Here is a 19,203-nt window from a genome sequence, read left to right as displayed (position 1 = left end):
CTAAAAACTAATAAATTTGACTACATTAAAATAAAAACCTCTTATACATTAAAAGGCACTACATTCAATATAAAAAGAAAACTAAAAAATTGGGAAAAAGTATCTGAGACATATGTAACTGAACTAACAAATTCATAGAGATTATTAAGAAAAAAGCAAACAGGGGCACCTGGGTGGCTCAGTTGGTTAAGTATCTGACTTTCACTCAGGTAATGATCTCACGGTTTGTAGGTTTGAGCCCTGCGTGGTGCTCTGTGCTGACAGCTCAGAGCCTGGAGCCTGCTTCAGATTCTGTTTCCCCCTCTCTCTGCACCTCTCCCGCTCACACTCTGTTTTTCTCTCTCTCAAAAATAAATAAGCATTAAAAAAAATAAAGCAAACAACCCAATAATAAAATTGGCAATGACAGGAAAAAGTAGTACTCAGATTAATTATCAGAGATATGTCCAAGCTTAATAAGCACATGAAAAGCTGCCCATATAAATTAATCAGGATAGACTACATTATAGTGAAGGTACAAATTAACCCAGAAGTCTCAGTGGCTTAACAAAACAGGTTTACTTCTCAGTAATGACACAAATCCAGTGTGGTTTCACAGGGGGCCTCTGCTCCAAAAAAAGCCACTAAGGGACCCATGCTCCACTGTCTAGTTGCTACACTGTAAGAAAGGGCTAGAGAGTCATGCACAATTTTTCAATTCTCTGCCCTTAAAGCCACACTTGTCACTTCTGCTCACAGCCTACTGGCCAGAAGCAGCTGGCTGGCCCCAGCTAACTGCAACCGGGCTGGGAAACATTGGGGAAATGCATGGGTATTCAGTGAATAATAAATGTCTCTGCAACAACTAGAAATTAGAAAAATCCAAATTAAGGCAATAGCAAGACGCATCTCACACTCATTAAACTGGGGAAACAACAACTCTGATATTACCAAGGACAGGTGAGGATGTAAAAAATGGAAACAATCATCTGCAGCTGTTGAGGATATAAATTGGTACAACATCTTAAGAAAATTATTTGTAAATTTGGGACAAATTAGAGATGTACATATTTATGACTCTACTTCCCACATGTGCATAAAAGGTGTTGTGAAAATTACTCAACAATGTTTTAATAGCAAAATAGTGGAAATAATCTAAATATTGGAGATAACCTAAATATTGGAAAAAACCCAGAACGATACCTAAATAAACTGTCATATATTCTTACCCAAAGTGAGTACTGATAGAGCATACTGAACAGAAAAAAAAAAAGAACTATATTAAGTAGTTAATATAGTATCTGGCACTTGATCAATGTTAGCTGTAATTACCACCACCACCACCACCACTACTTTTATTAAAAGCAGCAGCATGCAAACTAGCCTTAAACATGGAAATGCATAGTATAAATAATGTCAACTGGAAAAAGTAGAATGCTAATTAGAATGTACACATTAATGGGGCGCCTGGGTGGCGCAGTCGGTTAAGCGTCCGACTTCAGCCAGGTCACGATCTCACGGTCCGTGAGTTCGAGCCCCGCGTCAGGCTCTGGGCTGATGGCTCGGAGCCTGGAGCCTGTTTCCGATTCTGTGTCTCCCTCTCTCTCTGCCCCTCCCCCGTTCATGCTCTGTCTCTCTCTGTCCCAAAAATAAATAAAAAACGTTGAAAAAAAAAATTAGAATGTACACATTAATAAAGCAATATAAAATGTATGCATGTCCATTAATATTTCTAAGATACTCTAGAAGCTTGGTAAAATTTAATGCTTATTAAATTACTCTATTAATTTGCTTACTGAAAATTAAATTATACTGCCACTAAATTTATCAAAACCCTCCATTTTTAAAATTTCTAGTTTACTAATAGGCATAGGAATTTTTAAAAACATTTAAGAAAACAGGGTTGTGACAACTATTGTCATCATTGAAGAAAATCTCCTTCATAAATAATTCATGGTCCTTGAAACCATTAACATTTGAAAGAAAAATAATTTAACAGTTGCTTCTATTACAAAAATAGAAGCAGTGTATTTGATAACTGCATTATCTTTATTACACCTTTTATAGTTAATATGACTTTGTATACTAAAGGAAACCTCTATAAAAGCATTAAGAGAATCCAATAACTAACTAAAACTATTATGTGCTTATAATTTAAGTTTCATCAGCACAGTTTTATCTGGTGATAAAAGGAAGGCAATATATTATCTTTTATTTTATACCTTTATCCTAGCATTGGGTGGATCTGGTATTCATTCTTATACCATGACCTGACCTTGAATTTTTTGCTGAAGCCAAGAACACAGCAATGATAGTGGGAAGTCCAGAGCATAACCCAAAGGAAAGGAGAAGAAAAATAATTTTCTACCCTCAATTCACTGGATGCTATTCAGGGTTTATACTGTGGCCAATGAATATAAGTGTGAGGCTTATTTAGAGACTGAGTACCTGTGTTTGGTAGAAAAAGACCATCTTCTCTAATCCTATTAGGTAACAAGGAGTTGTCTCTATGTTCAATACCTCTTTATAGATCTATTTGATATTGTCTTCTTTATCATCTATTCTGATTATTTGTTTACATATGTACTCTACACAGTATTGGGCATGAAATGGTTATATGAATATGTCCTTGAGTTACCAGGGCTGGTGATTGTTGCTCATTCAGGAAGTGTCATGGCACTGTGTAATGGAGATACTTTTTTTTCAGCTTGGACTCAAATCAAGAAGTGGCTTTCCTACCTAAGGAAGAGAAATATAATCCTTCCTATTGCCTAGGAACAGAGACAGCAACTGTCAGAGGGAACACAGATGGGGACAGATGGCTTAGACTAGAGAGATCTCCAGAGTCGATGGACATATGCCATTTCTGGATTACCATGTTATATCTCTAGCCATATAGGGAGCAGAAATACTTAGCTGTCCAAGGCAAATACAGCTGTAACTGGAGATATCTGAGAAATACAGCTATGGAGGCCAAATGGAGTAACATTAATACCAAGGATACACATCATTCTCTTAGCTCACTATGTCACTCTAGAAAGGACACACCAACCATATTTTGAAGGTGTTCTCAGCTTTAGCTTTCAAATATCAACTGGAGGAAAAAAGATCTTAAGATAAAATCCTGGTGAAAGGGTTAGTTCCTTGTAATCTCTTATAGCTCACATGCTCTGCCTCATTTCTGGGATTTGAAATTACAAGGATTTTAATCACTCATAAACTAAGCAGAGCTTAGTTTGCTCATGTAAACGTAAACTTGCTCATGAAAAGCCACAGAGAAGCTTAAGTTAAAAACCAAGGCTTAACTAATGAAGTAATTTCTCTATTGAATTAGTTTATTCATGAACTGTACAGCAAGACTGGTAGATAATAAATGTACATTAATTACCGATTTTGTATACAGCTGAAACATTCCAAATAGGATTATTTTCATAAGAATGATACAATCCCTTCAACTTTTATGACAAGTTTTGAGACGATCTTCATTTAGGAGGTGATTCATTTAGGGTCTTTTCACATAAAGGTAGTTATACCAATATAGGAGTTAATAAGCAAATGGTACCTAATGATTTTCCTCAAATCATGCATTTTTTCAAGGCATTTGTTTATGAGTTTATTTTTTACACTGAATTTTTATTAATTCACAATAAATAAAATTTCTATAATACATTGGAATTAATTATACATAAGTTTGTAGACACAGATATTTCAGTGAGAAAAAAAAACAAACCCCAAAATAGTTGGTAGCTGAAAAGGAAAGCATGCTGGATAGTTTCGATAATTTTCCAGAAAAAAATCAAGGTGGAATAGGTTTTATTTAAAAAAAAAAAGGTGTTTTTATTTCTTTTAAAAATAAACCACAGACTTACTGTAATTAAGACACTAAGCAATGACTCAATACTTAATTTGCCTTTAAAAATAAAGCCACCATTATTTTTACGGTAACTTGCAGTTAAAAATCAGAGATAAGAATTCTTTAAAATTTTGCTTACAGTGAACTCAAAGTTTGGTGAACATTTTTTTTCTCAGAACTAGGAAAAATAGTAGCTCTATAAATCTCCTGGTGGCCAGTTATGAATATTCTATATACCTAATAGGAGAAGTTCTACTTAAAAGATTAAAGATTAGGAAAGATACTCTAAAATTAACGCAATCACTTTTCTGGTTGGACAAATAATCAAATAACTTTCCATGACATATTTTGGGTTAAAGGGGTTTTTCTTTTCACTGGCAAAACATGTGAATTTTGGATTTTTCTTACAATAAGGAAAACAAAATTTTACACATTAGATTATTCTGTCATAGGTATGACAGTTCTTATTTCTTCCTGGTTAAAATTTACTTAACTGATCGTGTGTTGTTTTTATAATTATGAAAAGTCAATAAAGTGATTTGTATTTAAAAAAAAAAGAGAAATTACAGCTAAACATTTCACTTTACCCCTCAAACAACCAAGGAAAGATTACTAATTTGACTATTTCCTATGATTTAGGCTTAAAACAATCCTGATTTAATATAAGTAAAACCATGTACTGAAATATATCACTGTTAAATAATAGGAGTATCTTAAAAATTGGGGGATGAATATCACCTTGGATTAAAGCACTAAATGAAAAGTACTTTTTACGCAACCAGGACCAAAAATACAAATAAAGAAAAAGGCTGAAGGAAATGCAAGACACAGAGCATGGAATCATGAGGACATGAATAACCCTGCTAAATGTTTCACATGGTAGCCCAAAGGAGCAGACATAACTTACCCTGGTTTTTAGAGATGGTTTTTGCATGTCTAAGTCTTTTGTCAGAAGGATGGGTAAGGGGTTCTTACAACTGGCCTCCTATAAAAAAGTATAAAAGAAGTATTAGGAACCAAAGAACATTACCCTAACTGGAAATTACAAGGTTGTAAAAAGCAATTTTGATGGGAGACAAGGCATTTTTGGCTTGAGCTGCTTATAGCAGAAGCCACAGAGACTGTCTTGAAGAACCAAAACATTTCCTTTCTTATTGTTCATCTACAACAGTGAAGCAAGTAAGATAAGATGGTGATGGAGTAGGTATGGGACACACAGAACACATATTCAGAGATGACCATTAAAAAAGTCTCATCTATGCTATCATGTAATTTACACATCCACAGTCAGTTCCCCTCTTCTTTGGAGAAACAGGGGGTTAATTCTCCAAGATATCAACCACCAAACTTAGGGTTGCCAACTTTCCCTACAACATTTTACAAATGCGTTCTTATTCTGTAAATAAGAATCTTAAATGAATTCCTTCAATTAGTTTAGCAAACCACTATTGAACAGGGATAGTTTCACACCAACATCCTGAGGAAAAATATCTGAGTATTTGTTTCCAAAATTACTAAGCTTCTAAGTCCTCGGTTCACACCAAAATAGTACTTGCAAAACTAGCAGAAATTACAAGGAGGCAGCTCACACAGAATCGGATTTACTATTTATTTCTATGTGACAAACAACAACAGTAATAATCTCATTAAAAAATAAAAAAGTGCCTCACTTCTCAGTAGCCACTAATTTGGATACATTTTTCATAAATGATTTCATTTCCAAATTAAGGTAGAAAAAATATATAAGGTCATAGACAACAATAAAACTAAGGAGAAAATAAGTTCAATTTCTTTCACTTGCACTATAACATCAACCTCTGTATCCCATTCCTTCCCTCATCATGCTCACCATCCACCACTCCATTATTTAAATTATAGGTTTTTCTCTCCAGTTTACTTAAGGATCAGTTAATTATAACCTTTTAAACAATGTTTTAGTCTACATACTTTATAATATTACTAAAATTTGCTGGAATTTTATTCATTTCTAAAGGGAACAGTACATTATTAAGATAAAATGTCTCTGATGAAAATACTACTACTACTTACTACTAATGAATACTTATTGAATCTTAGGATTTGGAAGGCACTGTGCTAATGTCTTTGCATTAATGCCATTTTTGCCCCCAGTAGCCCTATTAGGATTATGTACTATTATCATTACTCCCCCTTAAGGGTAACGTAAAATCTTACAGAAGTACTTGCCCAATGTCACATGGGACTCAAAGATGGCTCTATAACTTTATGAACTCTTTATTACCTCTAATATCCAATATACTTGACATCTTAAACCACTAGGTTGTACAACCATAACATTTTAAAGCCAAAGAGTTTTTAAAAATTAGCTATTCTGCCTGCTCATCTTATTTTACAGATGGGGGATTTGAGGACATCTGAGGTGATGTGCCCAAGATCACACAGAGAGTGAGAGAGCTGAGACCCATGCCTGGACCACAGAGTTGTATGTGGCACCTGTTCCAGCTTTGTGCTAGGGAGCAATATTACCAGACTCAGAGGAGATCAAGAGCCTCCTCTAAGCTGGGGGTAGCTGTGGTCCTGCCAACACTCTCAGCTGCCTGTGGCCTCACGTACAGCCCGATGGAAAGGCCCAAGGATACGTTTCTGAACTCTCCAAACAAGCACGCATTCTAGTCCTACCCTTTCCCACAAGTCACAACACCTGCTGGCAGGAAGCTGCTTACTGGAAATAGTGAATGAACCCATTCCCACTTCTGACTCACTGTGAGAGGGATCAACTATATCCAGCATGACATTTAGGAGATCCAAGTGATTAACTGCATAGTCTATTGCGTAATTTGACTACACTTGGATAATATAATTATGCTTAATCTTTATACCCCTTTTAAAACTACTTGTATATAAATGCTAGAATGTCATGCAAGAAAAAAAGGCTGACTCTTAAGGGAAGCTAACAGGAATAGCTGACCTTTGTTTATGACTGTCTGAATGTTTACAAATGCCTACAATTCTTTCTTCCTTATGCACAGGCTAAAAGTGATAGTGTTTCTTTATTCCTCTTATCTCCCCCACCCTGTCCCTGTGAATTAATGAGTACAAGGTTGATGGTCAGCTTTTCCCTATAAAACTCTGAAAATATTTTCTGTAAACTTTTACCTGAAAATGCCACTTAATGAATTATGTTTATTTTTTTGTTTTAGGACTTTAAATTCAAACAACAGAGACAAAGTAAAATTTAGTAGTCAGAGAACTGAACTGGAAGTCAAGAGATCTGGCTTCTCATCCTGGTTTCCTAACCAACCGGCTATAGGAACTCAGGCAAGCATTTTAACCTTTTGGACATCCCTTGGTTCGAAGATTTATAAAACAATTGGATTAGGTGAATTCTGAGAAACTTTTCTAGTTTATCAAGATTCTATGATTCTTTCAAGAAGAAGCAATATTTACTGACAAAAAGGTAACCCACCACCTGTCTGGAGTTGCATTCCCAATGTCCCGTGAGATTGCTGCTGAAGCGCTGGTCCCCCCCTCCCCGCCATGCAGGGGGCAGTGAGCCGGGGGCTGCAGAGCCACAGAGGGAACACCTCCCACAGGGCTAATGTTGGATTTCTGGAGAAAAATTAATGAATTCCACTAGTAGCTTAAATAAGTAACTGGAAAGAACTCCATGTATTCTTTTTTTGTTTGTTTTTCCTGTGTATTCTTTTAAGACAGATATATTATGGAGTGAAGTGAGAAATATTTTTAAGATAAAACTTTTTTACAGTTATGCTTTTAAAAAAGCCATTTACACTGGCAGGCATATACCTAAGAGAATTAAAAACAAATGTCCACACAAAAACTTGTAGACCAACACTCATAGCCAGAATTATTTATAAAAACCAAAAAGTGGAAACAACCCAAATCACACGATAAATGGATAAAGAAAATATGGTATATCCACACAATGGAATATCGTTCAGCTATAAAGAGGACTGAAGTATGGATACCGGCTAGACACAGATTAACCTTGAAAACATCATGCTAAGAGGCCAAGCATAAAAGGACACATATTGTGTGATTACATATATTTTAAACATCTGGAATAGGCAAATAGTGACAGAGTGTAGATTATGGTTGCTGGGGGCTAGAAGGAGGGAAGTGATTCCTAATGGGACCAGTCTATATGAGTTTCTTTTTAGGGTGTTCAAAATGTTCTAGGGGTGCCTGAGTGGCTCAGTCGGTTGAGTGTCCAACTTCGGCTCAGGTCACGATCTCATGGTTCATGAGTTCGAGCCCCACGTCGGGCTCTGTGCTGACAGCTTGGAGCCTGGAGCCTGCTTTGGATTCTGTGTCTCCCTCTCTCTCCCTGCCCCTCCCCTGCTCATGCTCTCTGTCTCTCAAAAATAAATAAATATTTTAAAAAATGTTCTAGAATTAGGTAATGGTTGCCCAACACTGTGAACATCCTAAAAACCAATAAATTGTATATTTTAATTAATTTTTTAATTTACATCCAAGTTAGTTATCATATAGTGCAACAATGATTTCAGGAGTAGATTCCTTAATGCCCCTTACCCATTTAGCCCATCTCCCCCCTCCCACAAGTCCTCCAGCAACCCTCTGTTTGTTCTCCATATTTAAGAGTCTCTTATGTTTTGCTCCTCCCACAAGCCCTCCAGCAACCCTCCCACAAGCCCTCCACAACCCTCCCACAAGCCCTCCAGCAACCCTCTGTTTGTTCTCCATATTTAAGAGTCTCTTATGTTTTGCTCCCCTCCCTGTTATTATTTTTGCTTCCCTTCCCCTATGTTCATCTGTTTTGTATCTTAAAGTCTTATGATATTTGTCTTTCTCTGACTAATTTTGCTTAGCATAATACCCTCTACTTCCATCCATGTAATTGCAAATGGCAAGATTTCATTCTTTTTGATGGCCAAGAAATACTCCGTTGTATATATATACCACATCTTCTTTACCCATTCATCCATCGATGGACATTTGGGCTCTTTCCATACTTGGGCTATTGTCAACAGTGCTGCTATAAACATTGGGGTGCATGTGCCCCTTCGAAACAGCACACCTGTATCCCTTGGATAAACACCTAGTAGTGCAATTGCTTGGTGGTAGGGTAGTTCTATTTTTAATTTTTTGAGGAACCTCCACACTGTTTTCCAGAGTGGCTGCACCAGTTTGCATTCCCACCAGCAGTGCCAAAGAGATACTCTTTTTCTGCACCCTCGCCAACATCTGTTGTTACCTGAGTTGTTAATGTAACAAATTGTAGATTTTAAATGGGTCAGTCACAGCATGTGAGTAATACCTAAATTTTTTGAAAAGTCATTTAAAGCAAGTCCCCAAACACCCAGGGAGAAGGAAAGAGACCTTGGGTTTGTTTGAACTCCTCCCTTAGAACTTCTTGAAAAGGTTTGAAGGGGGAATGATTTGTGTTTTTAAGTATTAAAGTATATGTGGGCATAAAAATTCACTCTAAAAATTTTGACTGAACCATATCATGTATGGCATTCTAATGCTAGTCACCAGAGAAGGAGAAGGTAATGATAAACAAATTAGACATGATTACAGGGTATATTTATATTTAAACATTTCATCTGCTGAAATGAGACTTAACTGATTGCTCACTCTAATGACATTTGTGCAATAACCAACTGCTTAAACCAGCTGTGTCACTTTGGTATCCTGAAAATACCATTTAAAAATATAATAGGGATGGAAAAATACTTCATCACAGTTTTGTTGGCCTTACTATTGGACATTAAAAAAAAACCAGAAAAAGCACTCACTGTTCCCTCAGCCTAGCACACTACTCACACAGTAATTCACAGGTTTGTTTCCTCATTTCATTCAGATCTTTGTTCAATTTCAGTAGAGAGGATTCCCTTGCTGGAACACCTTATCTAAATTGACACTGCTCTCCCCTCCCACTTAATGCTCCCTCTCTCCCCACTCTCTTTCATCTACTTTATTGATTGATTCATTAATTTTTAAGAGAGAGAACGCAAAATTGTGAACAAGGGAGGGGCAGAGGGAGAAAGAACGCCCCATCTCACGACTCCAAGATCAGGATCTGAGCTAAAATCAAGAGCTGGACATTGAACTGACTGAGCCACCCAGGCGGCCCCTCTCTACTCTCTTCATAGCCATTAGCAAAATCTGAATTTAATACTTTAAAACTGGTGGTTGCCAGAGGAGAGGGGGTATGTGGTTGGGCAAAATAGGGGAAGAGGCATGGCAGCTACAGGCTTCCAGTTATGGAAGGAGTAAATCTTGGGAATAAAAGGCTCAGCATAAGGAATATAGTCAATGATACTGTCCTAGTGTTGTACTGGGACACATGGTAGTTAAACTTGTAGTAAGCATAGCATAGTGCATAAACTTGTTGAATCTCTATGCCATACACCTGAAACTAATGTAATGTTGTGTGTCAACTAAGAAAATTAAAAAAAAAATACAAGTTCTAATTCTTTGTCCATCTCACTCTATTCTGTGAAAGGGCTGGTTAGTCTTGCTAGTGAATAGATCCACATGGCCCAGAATAGAAGCTCAATTGTTGAAGTGAATGGGTAAACCAGATGAATGAGTAATACCCCTTTTCTAACCTTTCACAATCCCCTGGGCATTCTTCCTGTTTTCAATTCCCTCCATCAGCTTACATTTCAGGACTCTTCATTCCTTTGCTAATACACTTAGTTTTCTCCATCCTGTTTTCAATCGCTGCATTCATCTGGAAAAAGCACAACCTTGGATGAATCCAGCTCTATGCCTTCTTTGTGCTGGAAATTGAGCAAATGAAAGTGGTTGGGGAAAGTATAGAATTGGTTGATGCTTTCATGTTAATTTTATTGCCATAAATGTTGAGTGATCTCTAATGCACAGCAATTCTGCTATAATTCTTTAGCAACTTGATTTCCCATCCTGCAACATGACACTGCATATCTTCTCTTTTCTCAAACTCCTTTCATTTCATTCTTGCTTCAGAGCTCATTGGAAAAACAGAAGCATTGGGGCAGATGCTACTTGCTGCCCCACCATCAAATTTACAAACCTGTCTGCAAACATTCCATCCTTTCTGTCTTCCCTCCAGTTACAATGAAAGATAAGTTGCTGATCCTATCAGCGATTCCCTCCACCCACCCTGGGGTCTTGTCTCCTCTTATTTTCTCAAGGATTTCACTCCATCAATTATCCCCTCATTCCCTCTACTAGGTCATTCCCATTAATCACAAGCATGTTCTGGAATTTTATCTTTTTGGTTTTTAAAACACTTCCTTGATCTCATTTCTCCCACTGTTATGGTCCATTTTTTGGCTTTCTTTTATAGCAAACTCCTTTGAAACAGCGGGTCTTCATTCCTGTCTCTACTTCTTCATTTTCAAAGCCCTCAAAACTGTTTTGTTGTTTTTTGTCATCACAAGGGGTGAAATAGTCACAGCTTAGTCTCCATCTTACTGGGGTTTTTAGCAACATCTGATTCAGGAAACTCCTTATTCTCGAACTACTCTTCTCCATTAGCTGCCAGGACATCACCAGTAGGAAAAAGAATAAATTCCTCCCACTGACCAACTCCACATAGTCTCCTTCCTTTGCTGCTGCTTCTCCTCTAAACAATTAAGTTACATATTTATTGCTTATTGCTTTATTTTCTGGATCATTAACTATATAGAAGTCCTATGGAAGCGAATAATTGGTTTCCTTTACTCACTACTGTAACTACAATGCCATAGAAAAGTGCCTAGAATAGTAGGAGCTCAACAAATACATGTTGGATATGGGGCACCTAGGTGGCTCAGTGTTCAAATCTCAATCTCAGCTCAGGTCTTGATCTCAGGGTCATGAGTTCAAGCCTCCACTGGGCTCCCTGCTGGGCATGAAACCTACTTAAAAAAATGTGTGTTGAATAAATGAATGAAGTTGGGGTGACTCAAGAGTTGATTAAAAAAATCTTCCTTTCCTAAATGATACAATGATCTCAACCACTTTTATGGCTTTTATTATTTTTTAATGTTTATTTTTGAGAGTGAGAGAGAGAGGGAGGAAGGGAGGGAGAGAGAGGGAGCGTGTCAGGGAGGGGCAGAGAAAGACTGAGACACAGAATCTTAAGCAGGCTTCAGGCTCCAAGCTGTCAGCACAGAGCTCAACGCAGGCCGGAACCCACCAGCCATGAGATCATGACCTGAGTCGAAGTCAGACACTTAACCAACTGAGTCACGCAGGCTCCCCTTTCATGGCTTTTAAATCAACCAATACACTAAGGACTCCCAAATTCCATTTGTCTTTGATGTTTCTCCTAAGTTAACATTACTTTTAATTAACTGCTCCCTTGGCAACTCTACATGGTTGCTAATAAGCTTCTAAACTTAGTACATCCAAACCTGAGTGTATACTTTATCAGCAAAAAAGCATCTGTCAGTCCTTGAGTCTTCCCCAGATTAGCAGATGGCACCCACTTGCTCAAACTAATGTCTTAGTCTACTTTATTTCTTCCCTTTCCTATATCTCCCACATCAAACTCACCATCAAGTGCAGTCAGTGCTACCTCCAAAATAAACTGGGATTCGTTCCCTTCTATGTACACAGCTACCCCCAAGTCATAACCATCATTGTTCACCTAAATTATTTCAGTCATCCTGCCTTCTACAAGGTTTGTATATGTAAACGGGATGATGTCACTCCTCTGTCAAGGTCTCATCATTATTCCTGGACTTTCTTTGCCATAACCTACACAGGCCTGCTTGATCCAACTTTTCCCTATTTCTCTAACCTCATCTCCTACCATCTGCCCTCTCCCTGACTATGCTTCAGCCACATTGGCCTTCTCTTCTCTTCTTCATATACTCCAGATCCCTTCCTACCTTCCAGTATTCACCCTTTATGTTTTCTATTTCTGGAATGCCTTTCCACCATTTTTTTAAAGCATGGCTGCGGCATTCTTATGCTTCAGCCTCTGTACCAGCCCCTGTCAACCACCAATCTACTCTCAGCTTCCAGGAGTTCAACTTTTTAAGATTTCCACATATATATGAGGTCATACAGTATCTACCTTTTTATGACTAGCTTATTTCATGTAGCATAATGTGCTCTGGGTTCATCCATGTTACCACAAATGTGAGGATTTCGTTCTTTTTTAATGACTGAAGAATATTCCATTGTAGATACATGCAACATATTTTATGTATCCATTCATCTATCAATGGACTTTTAAATTATTTCCACACCTTGGCTATTGTAAATAACACTACAATGAACATTGGAGTGCAGATATCCCTTTGAGACACTAATTTCATTTCCCTGGATATGTACCCAGAAGTGGGATTGCTGGGTCATATGGTAGTTCTATTTTTATTTTTTGAAGAACCTGCACATTGTTTTCCAAAATGGCTAAACGAATTTACATTTCCATCAATGTAGTACAAGGGTTCCCTTTTTTTCACATTCTCACCTATACTTTTTATCTTTTTTATAATAGCCATTCTAACAGATGTGAAATAATATCTTGTCGTGGTTTTGCATTTCCTTGATGATTACTGATGTTGAGCAGCTTTTCATGTATCTATTAGCTATTTGTAGGTTTTCTTTGGAAAAATGTCTATTTGGGTCCTTTGCCTTTTTTTTTTTTCCTATTGAGTTACATGAGTTTTGTTTTTGTATTAACCTCTTATTGAGTATATGGTTTGCAAATATTCTCTCCCACTTTGTAGGCTGCCTGTTCATTTTGTTGATGGTTACCTTTGTTGTGCAGACTACAAAGTTTGTGTTTTAGTTTGATGTAGTCTCACTCATTTTTGCTTTTGTTATCTGTGCTTTTGGTGTCAGATTAAAAAAAAAAATCATTGCCAAGTCCAATGTCAAGAAGATTTTCCCTTATGTCTTCTTCAACAAGTTTTATAGTTTCAGGTCTTATGTTTAAGCCCTTAATCCATTTTGAGTTATTTTTTTTTATGTATGATGTAAGATAAAGGTCCAATTTCATTCTTAGGCATGTAGATATCCAGTTTTCCTAGCATCATTTATTGAGGAGACTATCCTTTCTCCATCAGGTGTTCTTGGTACCGTTGGGGAAGATCAGTTGACTGTAGAGGCATGGATTTCTATTTAGACTCTGGATTTTGTTCCATGGTCTATATGTTTACTCTTATGTCAGTATCATACAGTTTGATTACTATAGTGTGATGTTACTAGCTTTGCTCTTCTCATTCAAGATTGCTTTGGTCATTTGGGGATTTTCATGGTTCTGTATAAAATTTAGGACTGTATTTTTTTTCCTTCTATTTCTATAAATCATTAGGATTTTGACAGGGACTGTAATGAATCTGTGGATCACTTTGGGCAGTACAGACATTTTAACAATATTAATTTTTCTAATCCACGAATGTGGAATGTGTTTGCATTTATTTATGTTGTCTTTATTAAAAAAATTTTTTTTCATGTTTATTTATTTTTGAGAGAGAGAGAGAGAGAGAGAGCGAGCGAGAGCGCGTGTGCGCGCGCAGGGGAGGGGCAGAGAGAGAGGGAGACACAGAATCCGAAGCAGGTTCCAGGCTCTGAGCTGTCCGCACAGGGCCTGACGCGGGGTTTGAACTCGTGAACTGCGAGATCATGACCTGAGCCGAAGTCGGATGCTTAATTGACAGAGCCACCCAGGCGCCCCTATTTATGTTGTCTTTAATTTATTCATCATTGTTTCACAATTCTTAGTGTATGAGTCTTTCACCCCTTTGGTTAAATTTATTCCTCAGTATTTTATTGTTTTTGTTGCTAACGTGAATGGGATGTTTTCCTGATTTCCTTTCAGATACCTTGTTGTTTGTGTACAGAAACATGACTTTTTTATGTTGATTTTGTTTCTTGCAACTTTCCTGAATTCATTTATTAGTTCTAACAGGTTTTGAGGGGCATGGTTTTTCGGGCTTTCTATATGTAAGACCATGCCATATGCAAACAGAGACCATTTCACTTCTTTTCAGATTTGATTCAATTTATCTATCTATCTATCTATCTGGTTTAATTGTTCTGGCTAGGACTTCTGGTACTATGTTGAAGTGGGAAGAATGTCCATTCTTGCACCTGATTTTGGAGGGAAATCTTTAAGTATTTCCTCATTATGACACTACCTATGGGTTTGTCAGATATGGCCTTCATTAGGTTGAAATAAGTTTCCTCTATACCTATTTTTAAAAGGGATTTCATTATGAGTGTTTTAAGCGTTTGTTTCTGTTTTAAGTTTTTTAAGTGTTTAATCACGTTTTTTTCCTTTAATTTTGTTAATGTGATATATCGCATTGATTTGTTTACATTGAAATATTCCCGTATTCCAGGAATAAATCTCACTTGTTCGTGTTGAATGATCCTTTCATGTGCTGTTGAATTTGGTTTGCTAGTATTCTGCTGAGGACTTTTGCAACTATGTTCCTCATTGATACTGAGCTGTAGTTTTCTTTTCTTGCAGTGATGTTGTCTGGTGTAGTAGCAGGGTAATGCTGGCCTCATCACATGAGTTTGAAAGCATACCCTCTTCTGCTTATTGAAGAGTTTAAGAAGGATTAGTTTTTTGTTTTGTTTTGTTTTTTTCTGCATCTACTTTGACAATGAAGACCATTCTCAGCAGTCAAACTACCAACATTTCAGAAAATGCTGACATCACTCTGAAGTGTTACCTGAAGCATTGTTTTTGTGAAGATCCCCAGAGGAACCATGCAGGTGGACTTCAACCACATCAGTGTAGGACTCAGTCTTTTTGAAAAGAAAAAGAAGGGGTTCCAGTTTGACAAATGGTGGGAAAATAGAAAGGAACTAGCCACTATTTGTACTACCTGTAGCAATGTACAGAACATGATCAGGGTGGTACACTGGACTTCAATTCTAATATGAGGTCTGTGTATGCTCACTTTCCCATCAATGTCATTATTCAGGACAATGGTTCTCTTGCTGAATTCCAAAGTTTTATGGTCAAAAAATACATTCACAGGGTTTGGATGAGGCCTGCCATGGCTTGTTTAGTATCTGAAGCCCAGAATTATGAGTTAATTCCTAAAGGAAACAACACTGAACTTGTATCAAATTTTTTCAGTAAGCCACAACAGCTAAAAACAAGGATATCATAAAATTTTTGGATGGAATCAGTTTCTGAAAAAGGAACAGTTCAGCAAGCTGACCAGATCTAAGCTGTCCAGCTATAGAAACAGCAAGATGTCAGATGATACCTCTGACTTATTTGTGATGTTTTAAAGATGCAATAAAAGTTGTGTATTTTTAAAAAAAGAAGGCAGATTAGTATTAATTCTTCTTTGAAAGAAATCTGGTATTGAGGTTTTCGTTGTTGTTGGAAGTTATTTGATTACTGAGCCAATCTCCATTTTTGTTTGTTCAGGTTTTCTATTTCTTAATTCAGTTTTGATAGGCTGCATGTTCCTAGGAATTTATTCATTTCTTCTAGGGTATCCAATTTGTTCACATATAGTTGGTCATAGTAGTCCCTTAGTATCCTTTTCATTTTTTTTTTTAATTTTTTTTAACGTTCATTTATTTTTGAGACAGAGAGAGACAGAGCATGAAGGGGGGAGGGGCAGAGAGAGAAGGAGACACAGAATCAGAAGCAGGCTCCAGGCTCTGAGCCATCAGCCCAGAGACCGACGCGGGGCTTGAACTCACGGACCGCGAGATTGTGACCTGAGCCGAAGTCGGACGCTTAACCAACTGCGCCACCCAGGCGCCCCAGGATCCTTTTCATTTTTGAGGTAGCTATTGTAATCTCTCCTCTTTCCTTCTAATTTTGAGTCTTCTTTCTTCTTTGTTAGTAAGTCTAGTTAAGGGGTTAATTTTTTAAATCTCTTCACACAAAACTCAGTTTTTTTAAAAAAAATATTTTAACGTTCATTTATTTTTGAGAGACAGAGATACAGCACGTGTTGGGGAGGGGCAGAGAGAGAAAGGGAGACACAAATCCGAAGCAGGCTCCAGGCTCTGAGCTGTCAGCTGTCAGCACAGAGCCTGATGTGGGGCTTGAACCCACGACTGCAAGATCATGACCTGAGCCGAAGTTGGACGCTTAACCGACTGAGCCACCCAGATGTCCCACAAAACTTAGTTTTATTGATTTTTCTATCATTTTCTGTTATTTCTGCTCTAATCTTTATTATTTCTTTTCTTCTGCTAATTTTGGGTTTACTGTGTTCTTTTCCCAGTTCTGTATGTAAGTGATGAATCCCAGCATTGGGCTCTGTGCTGACAGTGCAGAGCCTGCTTGGGATTCTCTCTCTCCTTTCTCTCCCCCTCCTTCACTCGTTCACATGCATGCTCGCTCTCTAAAAATAAACCTAAAAAAAATAAAGTGAGACTCTTATGGAGAGCATATTGCTGGATGTTGGTTTATTTTTTTTCAAGTTTTTATTTGAATTCCAGTTAGTTAACATATAGTGTAATATTAGTTTCAGGTATAGAATTTAGTGATTCATCACTTACATACAATATCCAGTGCTCATCACAACAAGTGCCCTCCTTAACACCCATCATCCCTTTAGCCCATCCCCTCACCCACCTCCCCTTCAGCAACCCTGTTTGTTCTCTATAGTTAAGAGTCTGTTTATGATTTGCCTCTCCTTTTTTCCCACTAAGTTCATGTTTTGTTGCATAAATTCCACACGAGTGAAATTGTATGGTATTTGTCGTTTACTGACTTATTTCACCTAGCATAGTACTCTCTAGTTCCATCCATGTCATTGCAAATGACAAGATTTCATTCTTTTTTATGGCTGAATAATATTCCATTGCATATATATACACCAAATCTTCTTTATTGACTGATAAATGGATGTTGGTTTTTAAAAATCCATTCAGCCACGCTATTCCTTCTGGAGAGTTTAACCCATTTATATTTAAAGTAATTATTGATAGGTGAGGACTTATTGTGATTTTGCTCATTGTTTTGTTTTGCATTTGTTTTGTTCTGTTTTTCCACTTTTTCATTTGTTATTTAATTTTTTTTGAAATGGTTTGCTTTGGTTCTTTTCTCATCTTCTGTGGAACTATTATAGGGTTACATTTTTTCATTGTGGTTATCTTGAGGTTGCCTAAAATATTTTTGCAGCTATAATAATCTATTTTATATTGATAACCATTTAACTTTAGTCACATAATTCCACACTTTTACCATCCTGACATACTTCACTTTCTTGTGGTCAGAATTTGCTTCTTTTTGTGTGTCCATTAATAAATTTTTATTTTTTAATTTTTAGGATTAAAAGTAATTTACACATCACTATTATAATGTAACATTATTCTGCATTTGTCTATATTTTTACTTTTAGGGGCACCTGGGTGGCTCAGTCAGTTAAGCATCGACTTCAGCTCAAGTCATGATCTTACGGTTTGTGAGTTCGAGCCCTGTGTCGGGCTCTGTGCTGACAGCTGGGAGCCTGGAGCCTGCTTCAGATTCTGTTTCTCTCTCTCTCTCTTTCTCCCCCTCCCTTGCTCGTGCTCTCTCTCCTTCTCTCTCTCTCAAAAATAAACATTAAAAAATGTTTCATATATTTACTTTTACAGTGAGATTTATGCTTCTGCCTGTTGTACACCATACTTTTATTTCAGTTTGAAGATCTCTTTTTAGCATTTCTTTCAATGTAGGTCTGGTGGTGACAAACTTCCTCAGTTTTTGTTTATCTGGCTCAGTTTTTGTTTTGTTCCCTTGGTTTGTTATTTATTCTTAAGGGATAATTTTTCCAGGTATAGTATTTTTTTTTGTTTGTTTTTCTTTTAGTGCTTTGAATATGTCAGTCTACCCTTTCCTTGCCTGTAAGGTTTATTCTGAGAAATCCACTAGTAAACTTATATGGGGGTGGAGGGCTATATGTGATGAGTCGTTTTTCTCTACTTTCAAATTCTTTGTCCTTTATTTTTGACAGTTTGATTACAATGTGTCTCAGTATAGGTTTCTTTGAGTTGATCCCATTTGAAGTCCTTTGAACTTCATAAATCTGAATGCCCATTTCTCTCAAATTTGGAAACTTTCCAGCCTTTTTTTTAAAAAATAGGCTTTCTACCCCCTTTTTTTTTTCACTCTTCTCTGGGACTTCTGTAATACACATATTGATTTACTTAATGTCTCATAAATCCTGTAGGCTCTCTTTATTCTTTTTCATTCTTTTTAATCTTGTGACTGGCTAATTTCAGATGACCTATATTTGAGTGTGCTGATTCTTTCTTCTGCTGGACTGAGTCTGCTGCTGAAGCTCCCTACTGCATTTTTTCATTTCACTCATTGTATTCTTTTGCTCCAGAATTTGAGTGGTAATTTTTATGATTTCTCTTTGTTGAACTTAATTTGTTCATGTATTGTTTTCTCGATTTCATTGAGTTATTTATCTGCATTCTCTTGTAGTTTGCTGAGCTTCTTTAAA

At 37.0% G+C, this 19,203-nt stretch overlaps 1 protein-coding gene across 7 annotated transcripts in view; it reads right to left on the bottom strand.

Annotated features, from left to right (window-relative positions):
* The window catches only part of FAM13A (family with sequence similarity 13 member A), a 374,625-nt gene that overhangs the window by 186,478 nt on the left and 168,944 nt on the right, over positions 1-19,203 (bottom strand). For 6 of the 7 annotated variants that reach the window (XM_058721927.1, XM_058721926.1, XM_058721925.1 and 3 more), the window contains exon 6: positions 4,740-4,817. The exons of the other annotated variant lie outside the window; for it this stretch is intronic. In XM_058721927.1, coding sequence (XP_058577910.1) covers positions 4,740-4,817 — 78 coding nt within the window. The remainder of the gene's footprint in view (positions 1-4,739; positions 4,818-19,203) is intronic. 7 annotated transcript variants of the gene reach the window in all.

The sequence above is a fragment of the Neofelis nebulosa genome, chromosome 3 (genome assembly GCF_028018385.1).
Source record: "Neofelis nebulosa isolate mNeoNeb1 chromosome 3, mNeoNeb1.pri, whole genome shotgun sequence".
NCBI lineage: Eukaryota > Metazoa > Chordata > Mammalia > Carnivora > Felidae > Neofelis > Neofelis nebulosa.
This window is presented reverse-complemented; position numbering and strand designations above follow the sequence as displayed.